The following is a 27004-nucleotide window of genomic DNA, read 5'->3' on the forward strand; positions in this document are numbered from 1 at the left end:
ATTTTGACATTTTAGAAGCATGTAGGCCAGTTGTTTCACAGAATGTACCTCAATTGGGGTTTATCTGATGTTTCCTCATGAGTAGATTATGCATTTTTGGCAGGAACACCAAATAAATGACATTGTATCCTTCCCTAAGATATTGAGAGGCACATAGCACTGGTTTGTCCCATTATTGTTATTTACTTTTATGATGTGGTTAAAATAGTATTCACTAGATTAATCCACTAGAAGTTACAGTTTTCTCTTTGTGATCGAGAAACAATTTTTGAGGGAGTACTTGAGATTATGTAAATAGTCTCTTCTTCATCTAACTTTTACCCCCTAGTTTTAGCATGCATTGATGATATCACTGGATTAGCAATGATCCTATGAAGGGCTGCAAAATGGCCATTTTGTAGTTCCATCATTCCTTCAGTATTTATTAGTTGATATTCTTCCATAAGGAAAAGTTCTCCACAATTCATGGCGGATACACTTGATAAGTTGGAATTCATTAAAATTAAAACCTTCTGCTCTGTGAAGGACAATGTTAAGAGAAGGAGAAGACAAGACACAGACTGAGAGAAGATATTTGCGGAAGACACATCTGATAAATGGCTATTATCCAAAATATGTAAAGAACTCTTAAAATTCAACAACAAGAAAACAAATTACCAGATTTAAAAATGTGCCACAGGCTTTCACAGATACCTCACATATGGCAAATAAGCATATAAAAAGATGCTTTGCATCATATGTCATTAGGGAATCACAAATTAAGATGAAATATTATTACATACCGATTAAAACAGTCAAATATAAAAACTCTGACAACATCTAATGCTGGTGAGAATGTGCAGCAAATAGGAACCCTCATTCACTACTGGAGGGAATCCGAAATTGTACACCTACTTTGGAAGACATTTGGCATTTTCTTGCAAAACTAAACATAGTCTAACATACAATCCAGAGGTCACACTCCTTGATATTTACCCAAAGGAGTTGAAAAGTCATGTCCACACAAAAGTATGCACACAGATGCTTATAGAGGCTTTACTCATAGTTGACAAAACTTGGAAGCAACCAGGAAAACCTTTAGTAGGTGAATGGATAAATAAACTGTGGTATATCCAGACAATGAAATAGCATTCAGTAGTAAGGGATAATAAGCTACAAAAGCCATAAAAAGACATAGAGGAATCAATCTTAAGTGTATATTACTAAGTGAAAGAAGGCAATCTGGAAAGGCTACATACTGTATGATACAAAGTACATGACACTCTGGAAAGGGCAAAACTATGAAGACAGTAAAAAGAGCAGTGGTGCCAGGAGTTGGAAGGGGAGGAAGGATGAGTGAGTGAACACAGAAGGTTTTTCGGGCAGTAGAACTACTCCGTATGATAGTATAGTGATGGGTACATATCGTTATACACTTGCCTAGGCCCATGAACACAATATACAACACACCAAAAGTGAACCCTAATGCAAACTATGACCTTTAGGTGATAATGACCTGTCAGTATAGGTCCATCAATTGTAATAAATATACCACTCTGGTGGAAGATGTGAAATCTCTAATCTCTACTCTTATTTGCTGCGAACCTAAAACTGCTCTAAAAAAATAGTCTTAAGAAAGAAAGAGAGCTGCCGCAGTCCTGGGACCAGACATTTTCCCTGGGTCATTTTAATGGAAGATTAAATCAAGAAACTAAGATCTAGACACGTGCTCATGTGAGACATGTGCTCATTTGCCTCCGGTGTATCTTTGCATCTAGGCCTCTTTAGTTGCCAGAATGGAGGTACACATTGACACACACACACACACACACACCCCACATGCTGATACTGATCACTGCAATTCCAATTCATTACTACAGGATTCATTCTAGTCTTGTCTGTTTTCATATTTGTATCTTCATTCTCTGTGAAATACTGAAGTCTCATCGTCAACATATTTACTCATTTGTTCGATCTTACAAAACAGTAATCTAACCTCTACAACTAAGAAAAACAGTCTTAGTAACTGAAATTTAATATTTGTTCATGTATTTTTCTTCTTTAGACCTTGGTTATTTGGTCAAAGAATTATATTTGAAAATTACTAAGTGTTTTTTAACTGATCATTACTCCTTTTTGTGTCACTTGAATTCACTTAGGTCATTTGTTGCTGGTTTTGTTCCCTGCCCCCACCTCTTGATTCTTTTTAATTTTATTTTACCTAAAAAAAATTGAAAACATATTTCTGCAAAAGTCAAAGCTCTATGAAAAGTTGCTCTCAAAGAAGTGTCACTCCCTCATGTCTTCTAATCCATTCACATCCATCCCAGATAATGAATGAACAAGGTAACCAATTTCATTAGTTTTTGGTTTGTCTATCCTATGTTTAACTTTGAAAAAAAAAAAAAAGAAAGGCATATACATGTTTTTACACTATATTTAAAGTGTGCAAAAGCTTTGCTCTTTTCATTAGTAATATCATCTTTCTCATTCTTTTCCCGGCTATACAATGCTCCATTGTATGAATGTACCGTAATTTATTCATTTAGTGTCCTGTGTATGGAAATTTATGCTGTTGCCAATATTTTGTAATTACAAATAATAAATAATGTTAGGCAAACGTACTTTTATTTTATTGAGGGTGTAAGTCAAGACTTTTAAATCCGTTTTTTTTTTCTTTCTCTCAAGTTAAACACATGTAGAAGTATCAAAAGCCATTGACTTCTTTTTCGTGTGTTAAAAACAAAGATTCATGACAATATGCTTGCTGAAAAGCTATATAGGAATTATATGGCCTGGAAAACTGTAACTACATTTTGTGGAAGTAGAAATTGTACCACATATTTGTATAACAGCAAGGCAAGTGTGGTCTCTAGGAAGTATAGGTGAAGTTGATTAGATTGCAGTGTATACTTAAAAGTTGAATAATGCACTCTTGTAAAACACTCTTCAAAATTATTTAACTTCCCATGATATCATCACAGCATGTGCAAAAAAAAAAACTTTAGTGTTATCTTTTCCTGTCACATGACTAGTACAAACAAAAGAAATCCTTATCTTTTTGTTTCTATTCTGGCCCTTTATAAAATGGCATTAAGCACCATTCAAAACTTACACATTAAAGGTTTGGTTTGGGGGAAAAAAGATTTATTATGTATTTCAAACAAATCACATTTGCTATATTATGAAGCAAACATTTTCCCAACAACTGAAAAGTCTAGCATCTTACATGCACAGAAAACTATAGTTTTAAAACCACATTCCCATAGCAACCCTAGGCATAGTGAATGAGGCAGGAGTTATATTGTACTTCCTTTACAAAGCTGAAACAGGGGCATTTAGAGAGTTTAAAGAAATTACCCTGAGATGTAGGACTCTGGACTAAATCCGGAGCTAGAGTCCAGGACATTTTTGTTTTTCTTTATAAAATGGGATGTGTTGATCTCATAGGGTTATTGTGGTGATCAGTTAAGGTAATGCACTTGAAAATGCTCAAGTTGTACAAAGAGAAGGTAACTCTATTATTAGAGTATTGGGGCTTTTGGTGACCATGTGTAAAATTTCCTGATATTAATATCTAGAAGTAATACAAGAGACTTAACCAGTCTAAGGGCTATAGATCATACAGCAGGGCTTAAAGTGTTCATGTGGGGAAATAGTTCAGAGACTGAACAGGTACCTCAAGGAGCAGGTGACGATGCTAGATATCCATTGCGGAATAATTAACAGTATTGGATGTTGTACAGAACTTAGACCTTGAAACAAACCTCATTAAAAGGCACCTGATCTTAGTTTTAAAACCTTTAAGTATCTCCTCTTTAAAAGTAATCAATGTATGCGCTGGCTACTTTAGTTATCCTGCTATGAGATTCACACAACTTTGATCTAACTTTCTTTGATTTAACACTGCAATTAAGAAGATTTGGTTCAAAGTAAAAGCTCATTGGTTGATGTTTTACACTGATGTGATAATGTTTACACAGATGTGCTTTGAAATCTTGCTTATGGTGGATTTGGGGGTCCTACTACAAGACAGACCGCTGTTATCTGAAAGGTGAAATAATACGACATTTACCTGGTACAACCTTTAAAACAGACTTAGAATATACATTTCTAGAGTGATTTTTCTGTTTATTGTTTTTAGCTAGTGTTTTTGTTTTATTTCATATCTATCAACAGCAAATCACTTGCTTTAAGGATTCTTTTATAACTTGGTTGCACAAGGGTAAGTACTTAGGGCTGCAGTGATGAAAAGGTGTAACTTTACCTACTTTAAAGCACCTGCCAGTTAATTAGCAAAAAACCCTTCCGAGCAAATAAAATAAAGCAGTCACATCCATTTGTGCTCCCAGGTTCAGGCTTTTGCTGAACAGACCGTGAAATAAGACTGAAAAATGAATCTTTAGTGATTCCCTAAAACTTTTTGCTTAGGGGGAACATAAATCTGCCAAATGATTCTCAACTCTTTTGCCACTGAAAAATTTTAATGGGAAGATCTTGAATTTCACTAGTGGTACAAAACCAAAGTTTTACGGTTTACATGGATAAGTATTCATCTCCTTCACTTCAATGACTTTTTAGTTTACAAATACACACAGGCACTCTTACATTTTTACCAGTAACTTCTCCTGTCTCAAAAGCACGTCGAGAATCAACACTATTGACTCATTTTTATAATTAAAATATGAACAACAACAACAACAACAACAAAATCTAACCTTAAAGAAAATGCAACTAAAAAGAACAGTGAAATGCTCTTAGATTGGATAAGGGCCCCAGAGGCCACACATCATTTATGGCACTACTCATTTTCTATTTGTGGCAAATATAAGAATGTAAACCATCTTTTTTCAACGTATTTGGGTTTACCCTTAATCCCTACATTCCTGTTTATACTATGTTATTTTATTGTGTTGATGAAAAGCCCATGACCTTAGCACACAATTTAAAACTTCCATGTAGATATAAGGCAATCTTGGTTAGATCATGTGCTATCTGAGAAAAGATAAACATTAAAGCGAACCTGGGAAGGGGGGGGGTGTATGTGTTCCTAACCTAACCTTGATTATGTAAAGAAAATCCCCCATCTAAATGATAAAAGAAAAAAGTAATGCTTGTACATTTTATTAGTGTTTTAAAATTAGTGAGTTAAACTGTCAAAGCTTTGATTTTCCTTTCATGTGTGTCTGGGCAGGCCTAAGCCTCAGGTAACGCCCTTTTTCCTTCTCTGTCTCTTACTTTTCTTTGCACCTGTCCACTGCAGGCTCCCAGCAGCTCCCAAGGAGTCCAATTCTCCTCCTCTTCTCCCCTTTTTCCTCCTCCTACCCATCCCCTCCTCCACCCCCTCCTCCCGCCTCCTCCACCTCCCTCCCCCTTCCCCTTCTTCTATATACCTGCCAAGCTGGGCTCCTTTTTAGCAGCCATCTATCACTGCAAAGGAGTTCACATCAAAGGCGGTTGCACAGCAGTAGCTGAACTGCATCACGGTTGTTCCAAAGACAACCCCAAAGAGGGGCCTTAGTTGCGCCTCCCCAAAGTTGCTGGCTAGCTTTGGCCCAGTGTGGGAATGGTTTTTGCGACAGCATGGATAGAGGACCGTCAAGGGCCCCTTTTGGTCACTTCCGAAGAGCAAAAACGTGTCGAGAGGAGGCCGGTTTAAGATTTCAAACAGCACCTCCCCAGCGCGCATGAAAGGACTTGATTAGCATATGTCAAGAGGACCCGCATATATACTCGGTGTGTATGTACACAGGACTCTGATCTGATCAGTTGGCGGAGTTGGAGCCTCAGCCCCCGGTCCCAGCCCCAGGCCCAGCCCGGTATTGGCAGCGGCAGCTATAGATGTTTCTGCAAAGCCAGCAGCCGGCTCCCACCCGCCCAAGGAGAGAAGATCGCTCCAAGACAGTGAAAACTCCCCTGCTATCACAGTGCAAAGTCCAGTCAGCGACCTCACAGGAGTAACCGGGTCTTTTTGCGCTTGCTTTGCTATATTTTTCCTCCAGTCACTCCCCCATCCCCGCTACATTTTTTTTCGGGGGGTCTTTTGTCTTCCGGATCGTCCGCCTCTCCCTCGGGCCCCTCCATGGCTCCCTTAGCCGAAGTCGGGGGCTTCCTCGGCGGCCTGGAGGGCTTGGGCCAGCAGGTGGGCTCGCACTTCCTGCTGCCTCCAGCAGGGGAGCGGCCGCCTCTGCTGGGCGAGCGCCGCGGCGCGGCGGAGAGGGGCGCCCGCGGCGGGCCCGGGGCCGCGGAGCTGGCGCACCTGCACGGCATCCTGCGCCGCCGGCAGCTCTACTGCCGCACGGGCTTCCACCTGCAGATCTTGCCCGACGGCAGCGTGCAGGGCACCCGGCAGGACCACAGCCTCTTCGGTACGTACCGGCTCCCCAGCACCCCCGAGCCAGCCCGTGCGGAGGGAGCCCGCGGACCCTAATCGGTGCGAGGTGCGGGCTGGGGCTGAAGGGCGGGCCAGCGCGGGGACAGGGAGGATTTTTCTCCCGCAGGGCTGCAGCTCCAGACGCCGGGGGCGGGAGGGGAAGGGGTGGGTGCTCCGCCCGCACCTTGCGGCCCTGCCCTTTTCTGCTGCCTGGGGCGAGGCCAGGACTCGCAATCACGTCTCCCTCGCACGTCTCACCTCGCAGGCAGTTTTTAGTTTTGTTTTTTAAATCTCTGTTTTGGTTTCTCCTGCTTCTTCTCACATTGCCTCCAGCACCATTTACTTAAGAAAAATTAACATCCGAAGCCGTCTCTTCTTTAAACATGCCCCCTAGGTTACGGGGTGGATAGTGACTTCATGGCTACTGCTCAGAGGGTCGCTCCTGTGCAGGGTGGGAGCATTTACCGTAAATGTTCACCCGAAGAGGTAGGTGACAGATTCACTTCCAGTGAGCGTCCCTGCTGTAAGGCTCACCTGCCTGCAATTCTTTGAGCTCTTGAAAGTTTTGTTTGGGCGAGAAAAGGGGGAGGTCGGGGGGCAGGGGCGGGGGGGGGGGAGCCTATCCGGCTACTGAGCATGCCCAGTCGCTCAGCCAAGCTCCTCTAGAAATTGTGAAACCCGAAAGCAAAGATCTTCGTATTGACTATATGGAAGAGGAAATGGGGAAGCGAAAGAGGATATGGGTGGGAACACACAGGGACGTGTTTCAGAATACCTCCGGCAATGCCTGGGAACAGAAAGGGTTAAAATAAACAGGCGAGGGATCCCTATGACACCAGATTGGGAAATCCTATGGTCTCTATTGTTAATTACCCCCTAACTAGCTGTAGAGCTAGCAAGTGCCTTCAAAAGCCTGAGCCTTAATTTTCTTTTTTTCTGTACAATGATGGCCTTAAATTAGGTGATGACTTTTAAGGTGCTTCCAGGTTCTAACATCTCAGGATCTTCCCCCCCCTTGCGGGGGTTTTCATTATATTAGAGTTAACCCGGTAGCATTCTCAAAGGATTCTTGGTCATCAAACTTGGGACATCACTGGAGAGATTTATTGTAGTTTTAACAGATAGGGTTTACTTGTCAGCAGCAATGTGAAAGGGCCCAACATCTGTCTTCCTTTCTCTTCCTTAGCGCACTGAGGGCTCTTTGAGAATCTCATTTCTGAATGGCCCTCTCTTGTCCTCTTCCCCTTGTTCTTATACTCTCATCCCTTTTTCGACTTGCAGTACTCATTAAAACTTTGGAGAAGTGTAAATCTCAGTTTCAGGGGCATTTGTAACTCTAGATGTAGAAATGAGCATGTGGTGGTCATTTGGTAGCACTTAAAGGCTTAGAAAATTAACTTTTTAAAACCCATATGTTTGCAGCTTCCACTGATCTCTTCCAAATTCCTATTGACTATGAGTCAAGAGTGTCATGACCTACTGGCCAACCTTGGGGTCACTTTTAGAAAGTGGTTTCTAAATGGAGGAGGCTGAGATTCTGATTCTAAAGAACTCTGCTGACATCAGGTGGCTCAGTTTCCTAAAAGAATTATGGCACTCCTTTTATTACAGAAAGATTTTCTGGCTACTAGAAAGATTTAGAAAGGGACACGAGGGTGGTAAGGACTAAGAGTAGAGGAGCTAGAAGTTAGGTTTAGACTTAACCCCTACCCCTTGTGATACACAGTATCCCCTTGTGATACACAGTACAGCCTTGGAAATTCAGCTTTTAAGACACTTGAGATCCTTTTTTTTTTTTTTTTTTTGAAATTTATTGTCAAATTGGTTTCCATTACAACACCCAGTGCTCATCCCAAAAGGTGCCCTCCTTAATACCCATCACCTCCCCTCCCCTCCCTCCCACCCCCCATCAACCCTCAGTTTGTTCTCAGTTTTTAAGAGTCTCTTATGCTTTGGCTCTCTCCCACTAAGACACTTGAGATTCAACTGTGGCCTCCAAAGAGACCACTTGCTTTTTTCATTTTGTGACTCTTAATAAGACTACAGGAAGATATACAATTCTATGGGAAGAGATTATAAATATTTCTAGGCTTGATGACATTCATCAAACTGGTGTTTAAATCTCTTCCTTAAGAAAAGAATATTGTATACCAGAATTCCCATCTTGCTGGAACGTTTTTCTTTTGCTAAATTTTTGCATAAGCATTTAGTAATTGCAAAAATAGGACTTGGACCGATTTTGTAATAGTTCAAGTCATTCTATGGTGGGAGGCTACGTATCGGAACAACATATTTACTGTTACACAAAGGGAAAAGAACGCAGATTAGTTTTCATAGCCTAAAGGAGGTGTGAACAGCCTCTACCATTCATTACAGTGCATCCTAGTGGCCTTGAATCGCTAACACATCATAATTTACTGCAAGGGGGAGTGTAGGTGAGAAGAAAGTTTATGTTTAGCCTGTATAACATCATATGCTTCTCTCTGTATTTGCCTTCTTTTACTAGTGCTTCAATGATTAATTATGAAATTATTTTGCTGTTTTTCTTTTAAACTCATTAATGTGTCATCAAAGTGAGAATTTTGAAGCAGCTTGAGAATGGCTATTGGTGATGCTAAATAACATGTTTGATAGTTTATACTAATTTGCCCGTGAATGATTAAATGAAAAACTCAGAATCCTGTATTTAAAATTTCAAAACCACATCAATAGAAGCTAAGCAAAAAGGTCTCAGTGAGGTTAATATAATTTCCTATCTGAGTTCTCTCTATATTTATAATACAGTTTTTCTGCACAGTAGTACAGTAGGAAGATTTTACCTAATATGTAAACATGAAATCATTGCTTAAAAAAAAAAGTTTAACCTGAGATCAAACATATTCCTTTAAAGGCTTTTCCTTTATTCTCCCCTCTTCTCCATAGATCTGTCTGATGTGGTTGCATTGTGGGTTGACTCACCTGTTTATTATGATTTTTAAAAAGGCTGGCTTTGAAAATGACACCAGAAAGACAAAGTACCTCCAAGTCTTTTTATGGGACACTGGGCATTAGAAAATCTATCTAAAATCTGTGATTACCTCTTAAGGAAGGTTTTTCATGTCTACTCTTTGTTAAGGAATTAGCTTAGTTGCCACCTCATATTATAAATAAGAAAGACTTGTCACATCTCATTTAAGAATCAAGTGATTACAAATTACTGTGTGGTATACTATTTCCTCAAGGAGAAAAAGGATCAGAATTTAAAAGTGTGGCTAAAATCTATAAGAGGAGCACAACAACCACATAACCTTGTTCCCATAAATCTCTGTGAACCATTGCAAAATTATTAATGCCTGGTTATGGATGGAGTTTTAGATGTTGTTTAATCAAGTTGAAACCACTGAATGCCATTGTTGTAAAGAGTTATGTGATTTCTTGTCTTTCTACAACTACATTGTTTTGGACAAGATAGCATTATCTTAAAACGAGAAATGGAGTCGAGGTGGTTTACCATTTGGTTTTGCAAGACAAACATGGATACTTTATAAGACCTGTTATATAATTGGTTTATATGGAAATGAAACTTATATTTTATTGTACTTGAAAACTGGTTCTGTTATACATCCTAATCGTTTAATCAGTTCCTGTTCTCTGAAAGACAAGAGCATCTTAATGTAAATGAGATACTTAAAGAGAATTAAGTTACACGTGAGGCATAGTACCCTTTTCCACTTGAATTTAAAATTCAATACAATTTCAAGTAATTATACATTTGTAAGTTTATCCTGGGTGAAATGCTGTTAATATATCTTCTTCTACTGATCATGTTTTGGGTTTGTATTTTTTTTCTAATAGAAATCACTCAATGGGGCGCCTGGGTGGCTCAGTCACTTAGTAGTGTATTTAGTAGTGTATTGCTGCTGTAAGATCCTTGATAGCTCTAGTGTTCTCCGTGATCTACTACTAGTTTGAGAGAGCTCATTTGAGCTCTTAGGAATCTGTGTTTAGAGCTTAAGAATCTATGTTTCTGCCAAAGAATGAATTAGGCTGTGAACAGCATAGAACCCTCTGTATAACCAAATAGCCAGATTTTGTACTTTCCCTTGGCCTTGGGAACATCAAGTGTCCAAACAGGAACTTGTTCAATAAATCAAGATATGACATAAGAGCAAGAATCGGGCTAACTAGTGCACATTTATGCTGTTTGTAGAGCTGAAGAGGGGGTAAAGGAGGGGGGGTAGAAAGCTATCTCGGAAGGCAGTTCCAAGCATAGAAAGTATGTCTGTATATCCTTTCAGCAAAGAGTCAAAAGAACAAGACAAAGCAATTAGTCCAAGGGTTAGTGTATACAGAGAAAAGGAGCAATGCATAGAGAAGCATTAATTTTTTTTACTATGGCATATCAGTGTATTAAGTGGAGAGTTTTTGATCCTAGTTTATTGATAAAGAAAAATAATTTTAGAAAGTTAGCAAAAATAGCAAAAAATCTACTTGCATGCTAAAATCTTGATATTTGGCTATCATGTTTAATGAACTATAAAGTCCCTTTACTTCTTTGAACTATCTATTTTTAAGAACGATGTAACAGGAGACAGCACACTACGTAATCTATAAAGTTTTGAAATCACTGTATCATCCTGGAGTAGAAACATTGGATTAGGGCTCAGAACGATGTGAGTTCATGTGTTTACTTCTACTAATTCCAAATGTCATATTCTAGGGCAAGTCAATAAACCTTTTTTGTGCCTCAGTTTCTTTATATGTAAAAATGGGGATAATATTATCTTACATACCTAGCTTAGTGAATTGTTTTTTTTGAAGACCAGGGAGAAAATATAAGTAGAAGTCCTTTATAAACTATAAAACACTAACATACCCATACAAGGTATACTGGTTGCTGCCATTAGAAAAAGATTGACTTGAGTCATGGTTAGCAAAACCAAAACAAAACAATTAATACAACATGGTTATAATTGACTAATGGAATCAGAAAGGGCTAAGAATACCTCCATTATGTACTAATTTATGATAATAATAGTTTCCACTTGTTAAATGCCTAAATGTGTTAGTCCATACGACTCTCCTGGAAAGATGCATTTCATCCATTTTGTATATGAGGAAACTGAAACATCAAAAAAGACGTACGACTTGCGTATTCAGACTAGCCAGTATGTTACCGTAAGATTTTGTTACTGTAAATTTTACAGTAAGCTCTGAAGGTCCATCTGGTTTAAGGTTTTATACCTTTAACATTATACCCTGATGGACAATTTTTCCTTTTTAGCTTTTTTTTCCATGTGTAAAATGGGAGGGTCATCATAATAAGACAGTTATATAGCACTTTTCAGCCTATAAAGGACTTTCACCTACATTACTATATTTAGCAATACCAATCTACTCTTTTCAGTAGTCATATGTTCATTAATAAATACAAGTCATTATTTTGTTTATAAATTCAGGTATCCTGGAATTCATCAGTGTGGCGGTGGGACTGGTCAGTATTAGAGGTGTGGACAGTGGTCTTTACCTTGGAATGAATGACAAAGGAGAACTCTATGGCTCAGTACGTATTTTAAAAACATTATTATAATTCTTAAAATTAAGGCTAATCATTTTTGTTCAGTAAAATACCTACCAACAATGCATGTCAGAAGAAATATATAAAATATACACTTGTAGAAATTAAACATCTGCATCCTGATTAATTTCCATGTGTCGGGACAGTAGTATCTAACTCAATTTCAGTTTGTAAACCCCAAACAATTATTGCTTTCAGTTTGCTAGTTCTTTCTGCCCATTATCTGGGTCTTTCTACTTCCCTCTGTATTTTGATTATTCCTGCTAGAGACAGAGAAAAATGTCATTTTCTTCTGGCCATGTTAAATTCTTTTCACCTTTATATTTCATTTAATGTAAATTTTCTCCACCCATGATCATCTTCCATAGCTAAATATATATCTTGCTGACCTTCACATATAGGAAATTAGTGAATGAAGTCTTAGGATAATGTAAGCAACAACAGAAAATGGCAGCCATACTTGACCATGTCTGCAGTCTTGATAATTACAAGAGCCACGATTCAAAAAGCGACTGTGGTCTCTCCCTTAGGATAATATATAGTCTGTTTTGAAAAGGCAAGAAATCACTGGACATTTACTACATTTACCTAATAGTAACATCTAGATCAAAGTTAATGATGGAGAATGTATTGTCAAACAATTAGTAAATACATAAAGGGAAGATCCATGCTTTGGAATGATGCTTTTGAATTAGGACTTTGGATGTTAACAAGATCTTGAAAGATTTCAGAATGATAGTGGAAACTTGCTATGTAGAACTTTGGCATCTAACAACAGAGCAAGATAAGCTACAGGCCTGTTTGGTGGGGATGGTGGTAGGAGGGAGATATAATGGAGCATGGGAAAGTTCTGGATATTGAGTGTCTGGAAATAAAATTGACAATTGATATTTAACTGGAAGTTCTTTGAACTAGGCTTCTGGGAGGCTTAGCAGACTGGGAGAAAGAATTCCAGACAACATAAGAACTAAAAATAAAGCAAAACCAGCTCCTCCGTTTTTCTTCTTCGACAAGGATGTCGTTAGAAGCAAAGCAGTGAAAATAGAGCGATGAGACTTTGCTAAGGAGATTCTCTCAAAGGTGTTTTTTTAATGGTAGTTACTTTCTCTCTTATAGGAGAAATTGACTTCTGAATGCATCTTTAGGGAGCAATTTGAAGAGAACTGGTATAATACCTACTCATCCAACATATATAAACACGGAGACACCGGCCGCAGGTACTTCGTAGCGCTTAACAAAGACGGAACCGCGAGAGACGGTGCCAGGTCCAAAAGACATCAGAAATTTACACACTTCCTGCCCAGACCAGTGGATCCGGAAAGAGTGCCTGAATTGTACAAGGACATACTGATGTACAGTTGAAGCGTGATAGTGTCTTTATCGAAGAACCGAACTACGACCATTCTTTCTTGTTACAGTTCGCACCGTGAAATAACCCAGGAAGACCCTCAGAATGTTTTCTGGCGAGAGACTGACTTTGGAAAGGATGTTGAGAACGGACAAAAAATAACCCCCACATTTTGACTTGAAGCAGATCAAGACCTCTCTTTATACGTGGATTAAGTTCCCTTAGGTACACTGGGTCAGTCCTTCCTGGAAAATTGAAGCTGAAAATCTGTTAAACTGTGGATAATGGGAACCCCACCTAGTTTGCTGCTGGTACCTCACCTCTCTGGATTATGTTTACTTTAAAAGTTACATGATAAAATAGACACTTCATGTTGAAGAAATAAATCAATGCAGTTGGCCAAAATTATTGCTACATAAATTCTGAGGACCTTGTAAGATTTTGCAGGTTGTGGAGTTACATGTAAAAAACCCGGATGAAACGTGGACTACGGAACATGCATGCCAAGATGGAACATTTTTTTTTAAGGATGGACCTATTTATACATTTTCACTTTGCAAATATTTATTATATATATTTATTTATTGAAGAGTTTATTTTTTACTGGTATATGAAGATAATGCAAAGGAAAAAACAACAACAAAAATTCCTCTATCGTGCCATTGTCATGATGTCCAGAGCTGTAAAGAAGACATCATTTTTGCAACATAGTAAACATAGAATAAAATCTTGAATTTCTTTTTAAGAATAACATACAGCATAGACTATATATATTTTTTTGCAGTCAATTACCTTCTAAGTGTAACAATGGTTCCTTTGCCTTAGAAAAATGCTTTATCAAACTGTATTGAATTCAACACACATTCAAAAGGGAATTAAACACTTTTTATTTTGTGTTTTGTTCTCATTGCTTTTTAGATTAAAGTTATTCTACTAATATAACCTACTTGTTAAATGACAAGATTCTAAGTTCCCTGGGAAAAACTTTGATATTTAGAGAACTTCTAATGTTGAAAAGTATCAAATATTATAGGCAACTTATGTTCACTTATTTTTGTTATATCTCCTGTTTAGTCATTTATTCAGGAAGTATTCATTAAAGCCTGCTATACAGAAGACACTGTTAGGCACAAAGGAAGTTGGTGGTCAAGACCCAAGTGGGCCCTTCATGGAACTTAATGTCCAGTAGGAGAAACAGATGGCAAATAAGTCACCTGACAAATAAATACCATTAACTGTGCATTGTGATGTGCTCTATGAGGAAGCAAGTTTCCGACACAGAAAACAGCAAATTTAGATAGGGTGAGTGAAGCAGAGAAGGCTTCTCTAAGGCGATGACATTTTGATGGGTCGTAAAGAAGGAGGAGGAGCTAGCCAGCCTAAGAGGAGAATTAAGAGCCTGATAGGAAGAGGAAACAAGGAGCCTGAACTCCCTGTGGTGAGAAAGAGCTTTGTGGCTAGAGTTTAGTGAGCAATGGGGAGAGGGAGCAACAGGTGAATTCAGAAATCTGTGCTGATACAAGTCTGGTAAGTTCTTAAAGGCCTTTCTTAGGTTTTGTTTGCTTCTGCCCTGAAATTGCCAGTGTCACCGCCCTTAGACATAGCATCATCGGTGAGGATGTGGTAATGATAATGGTTGCAGCTGCCATCAGGTCCCAGCCGGGAAGGCTTGTAAAACACAGATTGCTGGGCTCCCAGTGCCAGAGCTTCTGATGTGTAGGTGTGGGGTAGATTCTGAAAACTTGAATTTTTTAACAGCTTCCCAGGTAATACTGATGCGATTGGTCTGGAGATCACACTTTGAGAACCACTAGTCTAGAGCGGTGTTTCTCAAACTTCAGCATACTTACACAATCACCTGGTAGTCTTGGTAAAGGATGGGTTAAATTCTACATCTGTGTTGGGCGTGGATCTGGGATTTGGCATTTCTAACAGTGTCTCAGGTGATACGTGATACTGCTAGACCACAGATCGTACTTTGAAGGGCAAGGGTGACCGCCCTTGATGCTGTTTGGAGTTATGCCTATTAGCTCCACCTGTCATTACTTCAATAAATTAATGGTTATGTGTGGGGTGAGGATAGGGAGTTGAAGATATAACTTGAATAAAGCTACACGGGAATGTGTATGCGCCATGAGGGGAGTTGTGTGTGCACTTGAGTGTGTACCGGGTGAGACGGAAATGTTTCAGCTCAAAACCACTTGGTTTTATAAATGTGAAAAATAACAATAAATGGCTTAGCAGTAATACTTTAGTAATTTTCAAAATAAAATACTTATTTTTACTTTTATCGATAAATACAAGTAAAAAAACCAACACCTAGTTTGGTTCACAGTTTGATACGTATATTTAGAGTACCTGTCCCCAAGCAAGCATGATGAGGTAGTTCAAGTCTTTTGTAAAATGATGCTGGTGTCTAAATTTATAACTGTGGAAGAAGTTTTATAAATTTAAAGAGACCATACGCTGGTAAAACACGGTCCACAATACGTATCATTACCCGATAGAAAAATTTTTGGAGATATGATAAGAATACAGGTTAACTTTTTTTATTATTGTGATAGCTACTTGTAGTGATTTTCAGATAGGAAGTATGATTGAAGCAATGGCTTTATAAACTTTTAGAAAACTAAGAAGTCGCCGCATCTTTTGTTCTCATTGTATTCATATATCGGCAGCTCTTCCTAGGTCAGAAAAACAATTTGCACCTGCCGTATTAGTACCATCTGAAGAAATGATCTATTAAGTATCTGAATAGATTTCACCTGATACTCTTAAAGGGAAGTGTTGTGTGAGCATATTTAATTTATGTATGGAAGGATAAGAGTAATTTGATTTATTATCAAATCAGTAGTTTGAAAACAACTTGTTATATCTCAGGATGCCTGTGGAAAATGTCACCCATGAGTTATCCTTTCTGCTTATTTTGATTTTCTTTCCTTTTTAAATGTTCTATTCACAATCATATATTAACTTACATTTTTCATTCTTCTTTGCTTGAAATATTAACTGTCAATTGTCCAACTTCCTTTCATTTTCTGCAATGATAAAAGAAATCTAAAAACATGGGGGTTTGGTCAAGCTTTGGGGTGCAAATTCTGTAGAGTTTGGTTTTCAATTGAGTGAAATACCAAAACAATTCAGAAACCTAAAGCTATCAAATGTGTGAGATTGTAGGTCTATTGTAAACATGAGATATAAAAGTTAGAAAGCCACTCAGGCTATCACTTACATTTATAATGCAGTGTATGGAAATTGCCAGTTTTATGAATGAACTAATGATCAGAAATGCTGTATACACACACACTAAAACTCTGACTTCAGTAAACTGTTATGCCTATGAATAGGCTATTTCTAATTCTAATGATGAAATTTAAAAAGCTATTACATATTATTGGTAAGCGAGGAATTTGTACATTAAACAACTCCTATGTGTTCAGGGTATGCTGCTTCTACTAGCAAAAATAATTTTAGTACATCTGGGGGGCTTAGTCCCCATAAATCCTGGGCTTTCAAGTTTCTCACAATCAACACTATTATAAAATGTTTCCTTTTCAGTTTATTGTAGACAAAGATCTATAAACTGAAATTGGGCTTAATTAACCTCAGCCTGTTGGTTCCTAGGATGATATCTTGGTCCTCAAGATGTACGATATGTGAGACTAAAGGCACATCACTTTCCTCTAGCCAGCAATGTAGCGTGACTAATTATTTTGGTCAATAGTACAATGTTGGTTGGTGTGGTTAATTTCATTCATATAATTCCTTGACCCATTATTAGAATTGCTCAGTATCTTCCTACTGGCAGAGAAGGGGTTTAGTATGCCATGCCTAGTACTTTGGAACAAACCTAAATGTTTTCATAGAACCTACAACTAACATTAATCTAAGGTTCCCAAGATGAGCCTACTCACTAAACCTACTGTGGGCTGGTGGTATACACAGGGGCAGTAGTGAAGAATTTGAAGGGAAGGGTAGAGACATATGTCATTCCACTGGTTGAACAATTCATTTCTGGCTGCACAAAACAATTCTGCAGGTCACACTTGGACATTTAAGTTTCCTTAGAAATTACCCTTTTTTACCTGGTTGGTAATATGTAAATAACGACGTGGAAATGAAGGGACCATTTTAAACTGATAATGTTTATACCTAATGCCAATTTTTCTTCCAGTATGGACTTACAAATTATACAACGTGATTTTAAAACACTTCCTTCAACTTTTTTTCTAAGCCTGTTAGAGCAAGTTTCATTGTTTCTGTGATTATTTTCTGCCCAACATACCTTTAGTTCTTTGGACAGGGACAAGTTTTGCAGTCCGACTCATTAGAATGGCCATATGTTGACTGGTTAATTTTTTTCAACTGAGTTTTGCAAAAGAATGAAGCCTCATATATAGAAAACAGTGTGAGTATTTCTTAATTCTCCCAGGGAACGCGTCTGGTACCATTTTAGATGTATAGAAAACAAGTTAATGTACTACACATAATAGATCCCTTGGGGTTTAATTCTCTTAGGAATCCTGTTGAGGGCCTATTGTGAGGTTGGCTATGTTGTCGTCAGAGGGCTCCCTTCTCTCTGAACAATTAGCTGTTTCCCACAGGGACCAGACATGCTAATGTAATTCTATTAACCAAAATCCTATATACCATATGATTTTCAATCTTTGGATACTGTCGGAGTAATTTGAGCATGACCCCAAAGCCAATCAGATCTAAGGAGACTCTAAGTGGTTCACCCTATATCATACTCTTCATATTTCTACCCCAAAGGGCTCATGGAACTGTAATGGAATGTTCCAATTGCATGGTGTAGGTGCATTGCCTTGGATCTGTGACAACAAATATTGAGTAGTCTACCCAGTAAATACAAATATTTAATTTACATTGTTTTGCTGCTGGAAGTGTTCTAGTTTTTTTTTTTTTTTTTAAGTTTATTTTGAGAGAGAGGGAGAGAGAGTGCGAGTGGGATGGGCAGAGAGAGAGGGGCAGAGAGAGAATCCCAAGCAGACTCCATACTGTCTGTACAGAATTTGACATGGGGCTCCACCTCACAAACCGTGAGATCATGACCTGAGCCAAAATCAAGAGTCAGATGCTTACCCGACTGAGCCACCCAGGTGCCCTTCTTATGTTCTTTTTAATCATGTTGATACACATCAATCACCCAGAGACAATTTTAGAGTGTATTTAAATCAACTTTCATTAGCATGAATCAGTTTTTCTAGTTGTTAAAATAGGATAGATTGATCTTTTTTTTCTGGTTGAGTGTTCTCTCACATGTCCCAGGTATTGCCCTGTTCAATGTATGATTGGATGTAATTAATACTTTGAGACCAAGAGTCTTCTCTGTATAGACACCCCTCTGGAATGGGAGGCGGAAATTCATCAAATGGCTCATGACAGCTGGTTAAATGTTTTCACATATGCTGAAAGTAGCTTTGCCTCTCATCAGAGTCAGCAACCTCATACTTAGGTCTTCAAAGTGCAGTTGATTAGGACAATTTGGGTTGTATGCTACCCTTGCCTAATAGTATCTATCAACAGAGTAGAAGGATCAGAGAACTACACTGGAAAAGAAAAATATGGGGGAAAAAAAAAGATAACCAAAGGCCCCTTAGTTTTTTGTTTGTTTGTTTGTTTTGTTTTTTATTTGAGAGAGAGAGAGCTCATGAGCTGGGGAGGGGCAGAGAGAATCCCAAGTGGGTTCCACAGTCAGTGTGAGCCCAGTGTGAGATTTGAGCCCAAGAACTGTGAGATCATGACCTGAGCAGAAACCAAAAGTCAAACACTCAAATGAGTTAGCCAGCCACCTAGGTGCCCTTAAAGTCCTCTTAAGTTTTTTTTTTTTAAGTTTATTTATTTTGAGAGAGAGACAGAAAGTGAGCAGGGAAAGGGTAGAGAGAGAGAGAGAGAGAGAGAGAGAGAGAGAGAGAGAGAGAGAATCCTAAGCAGGCTCTGTGCTGTCAGCGTAGAGCCCAAGGCTGGGCTTGAACTGGCAAACTGAGATCATGATCTGAGTGGAGATCAAGAGTCAGCTGTTTAACCGACTGAGTCACCCAGGTGCCCCAAAGGGCTCCTAGTTTTAAAAGGTTTCTGAGAGCAACTGGGTGGCTCAGTTGGTTAAGCAGTCTGTGAGTTCGAGCCCTGCTTGAGGCTCTGTGCTGACAGCTCAGAGCCTGGAGCCTGCTTCAGATTCTGTGTCTCCCTCTCTCTCTGTGCTCCTTCCCCACTCATGTTCTCTCTCTCAAAAATAAATAAACATAAATAAATAAATAAACAGTTTCTGGACTTTAAATTAAAATTCGCCTGGCTCCATTTGCAAACTATTCAGTATTTCCTGGTTTCTCAGCCACTAGAGCTCTGTGTATGACTTGGCTTCTGAGTGGTTCACATCTATGTTGTCACCTATTTGGTCAAAGGGAGTTTTAATATTTATTTTAACATTTCTGGCTTTCGGGAATGAATACCTGTTCTGTTCCATCAATAAGTTTTCCCACCAACATAACTAAAATATAAAAAAATATAAGTTCAGGGGTACCTGGGTGGCTCAGTCAGTTAAGCGTCTGACTTTTGGTTTTGGCTCAGGTCATGATCTCAGACCACTTTGGGCTCTGCACTGACAGCGTGGAGCCTGGTTGGGATTCTCTCTCTCTCTCTCTCTCTCTCTCTCTCTCTCCCTCCCTCCCTCCCTCTTTCTGTGCCCCTCTCCTGCTCTCTCTCTCTCTCTCTCTCAAAATAAATAAACTTTAAAAATTAAAAAATAATAATTTTAAACACAGGTATTTACTTTTATTTTTTTTAAACCCATTTTCGCCCCAGTGAATCATGTACTCTTTTCCCAATTCAGTAAATAAGTCAGCTTTCCTTCTATTTTCTCTCTCGTATTTTAGTAAAGAAGAGGCAGGACTTAACACCTGAATTGCACCAGATCCCTTTATGGCGGGGGGTATGGCTGGGGTGTCTAAAGTTCTCCCCTATTCATTGGACAGACCTCATTTGTTTTGCCATGGGGCATGAGTAATGGGAGGTGGTACTCTGAAAGGAGCAATTATTGAGAATATCTTAAAGAAGACTCTACCCCTAATCATGTTGTTACCAAACTCGTTGGGCTGGCTAAGTGACAGAAATTGACAAGAGGCCAAGCAGGACTTCCAGGCAAGGCTTTTTAGGGACGTATGCTAGGGCACCAGGGTGACAGCACAGAGGAAAGGGTCCTCAGGCTGGCTACCTGAGGAGAAGTCAGGGAAAGTTTTAAAGAGACTTGGGGGGGGGGCGGGGCAGGGGAGGTGGGGGAAGGGTGATGTTTAAACATGTAGAGGTGGGGATTTATCAGAGCCTGCACATGAAGAGGTCATGCTTTATCATACATTGCATGTCTAATTAGCATGTTAAGTCTCCATCCCTGGATGTGATTTTTAGCATTATAATGAGGGAAAAAGTCAGTGAAAGGTCAGCACTGGGGTTCACTGTGACTCAGACTGGCTTAGTCTGGTTCTCATAGGAGCAAACTGTTTGGAAGCTGGCCCATGGGACTTGTTCGGAGCTTGTGGCTTTTGGCTTCCTGATGGCAAGCAGCACCCCAAAGCTGGGCTAGAGAGCTGGGTTATTGGTTTTTTTTTTCTCTGCATGTTCCTGGGTGAGGAGACTTGAATCTGGTCCCTGCTCTGTCTCAATTTTGTTTGCCCCCAGGCTGGAATTTGGGTAGCTATCATATTTTGTAGTATTTGGAAGTAATGGTCTTGGAGATCTTGGGAAACAGTGCAGAGGTTCAAGAACAGTGTTTCTTAGAAGAAGCAGTGTATCTTGGGAATCAGTAAGGGTGCCCTTGCCAAGGGCTGGTCTCTAGTAGTGCAGTGCACTTCTGTGAAGGTCATTACCATCTCCTGATTCTTCTGCTTCCATTTAACAATGGAGATCTCATTTGCCCATGTTTTCCTGCAACTACTTGGACGTCAGATATGATGAAATTCATAGTGGTGGCAAAAGGACTTGATGTTCTCTCTTCGAGTTGCTCTGTTTTAACTATGCTCAATGAGTGGCTGACTCATTTCAAAATGAGGACACCATTTGACGGAGCTGACAACTTTGCCATCTTCTTAGGGACATGCCAATGATTCTACATCAAGAGATCACTGGAGAGTCATTTCTTGGCTATCTGGGCTGAGATGTTAGAAAGTTGAAAGTTAGAAAGTTGACGTTAGAAAGTAGGGGTGTTTGGGTGGCTCAGTCGGTTGCGTGTCGGACTTCAGCTCAGGTCACGATCTCACGCCCATGAGTTCAAGCCCCGCATCGGGCTCTGTGCTGACACCTCAGAGCCTGGAGCCTGGTTTGGGTCCTGTGTCTCCCTCTATCTCTGCCCCTCCCCTGCTTGCATTCTGTCCCTCTCCCAAAAAAGAAAATAAAACATAAAAAAAATTTAAAAGAAAAAAGTTGCCCTTGTAAATGTCAAGGAAACTGGTGTTAAGGAGGCCATGTAATCTGATGATGAGTCTGAGGCATAACACCCTGATGTGTCTGTAGCCATACATGGCACCTACTTTCTTTGCATCCTGTTTAGGAATATGGATTGTAAGCAAAAAATTTTTGTGCATAACTTATTCCAAATAACAGTACTTCCAGAAAGGTATTGTTTACTGAAGGGCTCTTGAATTTCTTTTTTTGTTAAATTATTCTATCATATTTATCAGTTTTCCCTAGGAAGGGAAGGCAGAGCAGATACAATTGTTTCTGACTTCTACTCAATGTGCCATCTATGAAACGAATACATGTTCTATTTGAATTAGGTCAAGGACACCTGTTTATATTTCACCTTATTAGATTATAACATGATGCTAGAGAGTTTATCTCTACAGTAAGAAAGTAAATGGCCAAATGAAGGCAAACTACACTGGTGACCACAATTAACTGGGATCTAATAGACTACATTTGCTGTATCACTAACCACAGATTACTCTAAGGTTGATTCAATGTCCATCCCTATTTTGGACTAGTCAAACCAGGGACTTAATGGGGTAAATAATGCATAAGGTTATTTCTAGTTTCTTTAGCACTCCTGTATGTAATATGGTATAGTCCTATGGCACCTTGGTACTTCCATATTTGCAATTGTGGTGATACAGGGTAGTTTTAGAGACTTCCTTTTGGCATGCTCAATTGTTGGGGTGCTACTCTTCAACATTTTGAAGGCTCTTTCTGTCCCTAGACTTGCAATAAATCCCTTGCAATTACACACTCAGGGAGAGGAGATTCCATCCCAGGAAATCTTCTTTGGTCCTCTGTGTCAAGCAATTATCACAACTCAGCAACCTCAGCTACTTTCTCCTTCATATATTGTCAAAATAATTTCTCTTCTTATATACACATTTCCCAGAATTAATGTTATCTTTGATCCTGTACCTGAAAGCCCCCGAGGTTCTTGAATATTATCCTATGTTCAAAACAGGTTACAGGGCTTAGAGTCTCTCCAAGCAGATCTAATGTTTTAATGGACCTGCGTGTTAAGGACTTTGGGGCAATTTGTCCTTCCCTTTGAGAGACTGGGTCGGATCTCGACTTTAGGGCCAGGCTTCTTAAATTAAAGAGAGATCAGAGGAAATCAAAGAAAATGCTTTGGAAGTTGTCCTTTGTTTTCATGAGCAGGGAGTTTATCCTTAAGATTTACGAATTCCTTGTCTCAGTGTTGCCTCTCTTGGCTCAGCTCCCAGTGATTTTGAAGTGGCTTGTTGCTCTCTGTGTGGAGGGCTTGCCAAGGTTGTTGCTATGGCTGCAGAGTCTGTGAGTATAGCCGGTTCTTGTGTCCTATTGATCTCTGAATCTAAGCAATTTGCCAGTGGTTCCTCTTAAGAATTACGGGATGTTACCCCTAATCTAATGACCCTTTGTCTTAACCCACAGGGAAAGTGTTGTGCAGACAGCAGACCCAATCCAAATCCAAAACTTTCCATTAGTTAATTCTCCAGCAATTTCCCATGAAATATATGCTTTGAGTTTTGGGGAGGTAGAGATATAGCCCTTTGGGAGAGACTTAAGATGCAATTTCCTTGCATTTCAGCATGAAGATAATCATCTGGGTCATTAGGTTCACCTATCCTGTTGGTCAGGATGGTAACTACTTGATGCTCTTCCTTCCCAACCTCGTTGATCCCTTGCTTATCAGTTTTCCATTGTCAGGGCTGCTCCAGTATTTGCAAAGCAGCTCATCTTGGTTTCCATGCTTTCCCCACCCAGAGAAGCAAAGTATTAATTTCAGTGGGAGTGTTTTCCCTCACATATTGTCTTTTCTATCTCTCCTTTTTTTTTATTGTGCTAAAATATACATACATAGATACAGTTTCCCTCGTTAGCTATTTTTAAGTGTAGTTTCATGACATTAAGTATATTCACACTGTTGGGAAGCCATCATCATTATCATCCACCTAAGGAACTTTTTTTATCTTCTCCAACTGAAACTCCATGCACACTGGACACTAACTTATTTCCCATTATTCCCATCTCTTCCTAGCCCGTGGCAATTGCCATTCTATTTTCTCTATGAATTTTTTTAAAAATACGTATTTATTGGGGCGCCTGGGTGGCGCAGTCGGTTGAGCGTCCGACTTCAGCCAGGTCACGATCTCGCGGTCCGTGAGTTCGAGCCCCGCGTCAGGCTCTGGGCTGACGGCTCAGAGCCTGGAGCCTGTTTCCGATTCTGTGTCTCCCTCTTTCTGCCCCTCCCCCATTCATGCTCTGTCTCTCTCTGTCCCAAAAATAAATAAAAACATTGAGAAAAAAAAAATAAAAAATAAATAAATAAATAAAAATACGTATTTATTTTTAAAAAAAAAATTTTTTTTTCAATGTTTATTTATTTTTGGGACAGAGAGAGACAGAGCATGAACAGGGGAGGGTCAGAGAGAGAGGGAGACACAGAATCGAAAACAGGCTCCAGGCTCTGAGCCATCAACCCAGAGCCCGACGCGGGGCTCGAACTCACGGACCGCGAGATCGTGACCTGGCTGAAGTCGGACGCTTAACCGACTGCGCCACCCAGGCGCCCCAATACGTATTTATTTTTAAGAGAGAGAGAGAGAGAGAGAGAGGAAGTGGGGAGGGGCAGATAGGAAGGAGAGAATCCCAGGCAGGATCAGCTCTGTTAGTGTAAAGCCCAATGTGAGGCTCCACCTCACGAACTGTGAGATCATGACCTGAGCTGAAATCAAGAGCCTGACGCTTCACTAAGTTGCCCAGGTGTCCCTTTCTATGAGTTTGACTGCTCTAAGAATCATACAATATTTGTCCTTTTGTAACAGGTTTATTTTACTTAGCATAATGTTTTCAAGGTCACTCATGTTGTAACGTGCTAGATGCTGTCAGAGTTTTAAGCTCGAATAATATTTCATTTTACATATATGACACATTTTGTTCGTACATTCATCCGTCGATGGACAGGTGGGTTGTTTCTGCCTTTTGGCCAGGAGTATAGCCAAAAACATAGTTTGATTTCAGCACAACTACTATGAACGTGGGTGCACAAACATTCTTTCAAGTCCCTGCTTTCATTCCTTTCGGTCACACTTCTTTAAAATGGTTTTTGAATGTTTTTTAACTTTATTGAGGTATAATTTATGTAGAATAATTCAAAGAATTTAAGTGTAGAGCTTTATCACTTTTGACAAATATATGTGCCTATGTAACCACCACTCACTCAGGATATAGAATATTTCCATCAGTCCAGAATGTTCCTCCTTATCTACTGAAGTCATTCCCTCCTCCACCCACAGCTTGGTGCAAAGACTGATCTGCCTAATGTCACTATAGATTAGCTTCTATTTTCTAGAATTTAGTCCAGATGGAATCATTCCCTATGAACTCTTAATTTTCTTGAGATTTATTCATAGTATTGCATGTATCAGAGGTATCTTTTTCTTTGCTAGTGAGTACTAGTCCATTGGAAGAATATGACACAGTTTGTTTATCTTTTCAACAGTAATGGACATTTGGTTGTTTCTAGGGCTATTTTGATTTTGTGTTTAATGTTTGTTTATTATTTTCCCCCTTAATATGCTGTATTTTATTTGTTTATTTAATATAATTTATTGTCAAATTGACTAACATACAGTGTGTAAAGTGTGTTCTTGGTTTCACGGGTAGACTCCCATGGTTCATTGCTTACGTACAACACCCAGTGCTCATCCCAACAGGTGGCCTCCTCAGTGCCCATCACCCATTTCCCCTCTCTCCCAACCCCCTGCCAACCCTCAGTTTGTTCTCTGTATTTAAGAGTCCCTTATGGTTTGTCTTCCTCCCTCTCTGTAACTATTTTTCCCCCTTCCCTTCCTCCATGGTCTTCTATTAAGTTTCTCAAGTTCCACATATGAGTGAATGCATGATATCAGTCTTTTCTCTGACTGATTTATTTCACGCAGTGTAATATCTTCTAGTTCCATCCACGTTGCTGCAAATGGCATGATTTCATTCTTTCTCATTGCCAAGTAGTATTCCATTGTATATATAAACCACATCTTCTTTATCCATTCATCAGTTGATGGACATTTAGGCTCTTTCCATAATTTGGCTATTGTTGAGAGTGCTGCTATAAACAGTGCCCCTCTGAATCAGCACTTCTGTATCCTTTGGATAAATTCCTAGTAGTGCTATTGCTGGGTCATAGGGTAGTTCTATTTTTAATTTTTTGAGGAAATTCCACACTATTTTCCAGAGCAGCTGCACGAGGTTGCATTCCCACCAACAGTGCATGAGGGTTCCCGTTTCTTCACATCCTCACCAGCATCTGTTGTTTCCTGACTTGTTAATTTTACCCACTCTGACTGGCATGAGGTGATATCTCAGTGTGGTTTGGATTTGTATTTCCCTGATGATGAGTGATGTTGAGCAACTTTTCATGTGTCTGTTGGCCATCTGGATGTCTTCTTTGGAAAAGCTTCTGCTATGTCTTCTGCTATTTCTAGGGCTATTTTGAATAAAACTGCAATGAATATATGTTCCTATTTTTCTTGGATAAGTATTTAGGAGTGGAATTGATGAGTTGTATTTATAATAAACTGCCAAATAGTTTTGCAAGTGGTTATGCCTTATGAATTTAAAGAACATTGCATTAGAGTTCTAGTTGTTGTACATCCTCATAAATGCTTGATAAGAATAGTCTTTTTAGTTTTAGAAATGCTAGTGATGTAGAAGTATCTCATATAGTTTTAATTTGCATATAGTGTGCACTTTTATTTAATTGAATTCCCTACAGACTAATAATGTTAAACATATTTTCATGAGCTTATTTGCTATCTGTATATATTTTTTGTAGAGCATCAGTTCAGATATTTTGCTTATATCTATTGGGTTATTTATCTTATTATTATTGATTTGTAAAAGTTCCTTACATATTCTAGGTATAAATCCTTTAAAAATTTTTTAATGCTTATTTATTTTTGAGAGAGAGAGACAGAGAGACAGAGGCAGACTGTGAGCAGGAGAGGGGCAGAGAGAGAGGGAGACACAGAATCTGAAGCAGGCTCCAGGCTCTGAGCTATCAGCACAGAGCCCGACGTGGGGCTTGCACTCACGACTGCGAGATCATGACCTGAGCTAAAATCAGATGCTCAACAGACTGAGCCATCCAGGTGCCCTGGTATAAATCCTTTTTAAATGTGTATTTTGCAAATATTTTCTCCCATTCTATGGTTTATTTTTTCTTTGATTAACAGGGTCTTTTGATGTACAAAACTTTTAAATTTCAATGAAGTCCGATTTA

The 27004-nt window shown here is 39.2% G+C and overlaps 1 protein-coding gene across 1 annotated transcript; it reads left to right on the forward strand.

The window, feature by feature from the left end:
- The first annotated feature begins 5692 nt into the window (after window positions 1–5692).
- On the forward strand, window positions 5693–14153 carry FGF20 (fibroblast growth factor 20). The gene is made up of 3 exons (XM_045448983.1): window positions 5693–6347; window positions 11791–11894; window positions 13026–14153. The coding sequence occupies exons 1-3, from the start codon at window positions 6062–6064 to the stop codon at window positions 13269–13271; spliced, it is 636 nt and encodes a 211-aa protein (XP_045304939.1). The 5' UTR covers window positions 5693–6061; the 3' UTR covers window positions 13272–14153.
- The last annotated feature ends 12851 nt before the right edge of the window (window positions 14154–27004 follow it).

The sequence above is a fragment of the Leopardus geoffroyi genome, chromosome B1 (assembly GCF_018350155.1).
Source record: "Leopardus geoffroyi isolate Oge1 chromosome B1, O.geoffroyi_Oge1_pat1.0, whole genome shotgun sequence".
NCBI classification, from domain to species: domain Eukaryota; kingdom Metazoa; phylum Chordata; class Mammalia; order Carnivora; family Felidae; genus Leopardus; species Leopardus geoffroyi.

What these genes read in the sequence shown, in the direction of transcription:
- FGF20 (XM_045448983.1), top strand. Translation starts at nt 6,062, where the DNA reads ATGGCTCCCTTAGCCGAAGTCGGGGGCTTCCTCGGCGGCCTGGAGGGC. An exon ending in GCAGGACCACAGCCTCTTCG is followed by an intron (nt 6,348 to 11,790) that starts GTACGTACCGGC and finishes TTATAAATTCAG; the next exon opens with GTATCCTGGAATTCATCAGT. An exon ending in AAGGAGAACTCTATGGCTCA is followed by an intron (nt 11,895 to 13,025) that starts GTACGTATTTTA and finishes TCTCTCTTATAG; the next exon opens with GAGAAATTGACTTCTGAATG.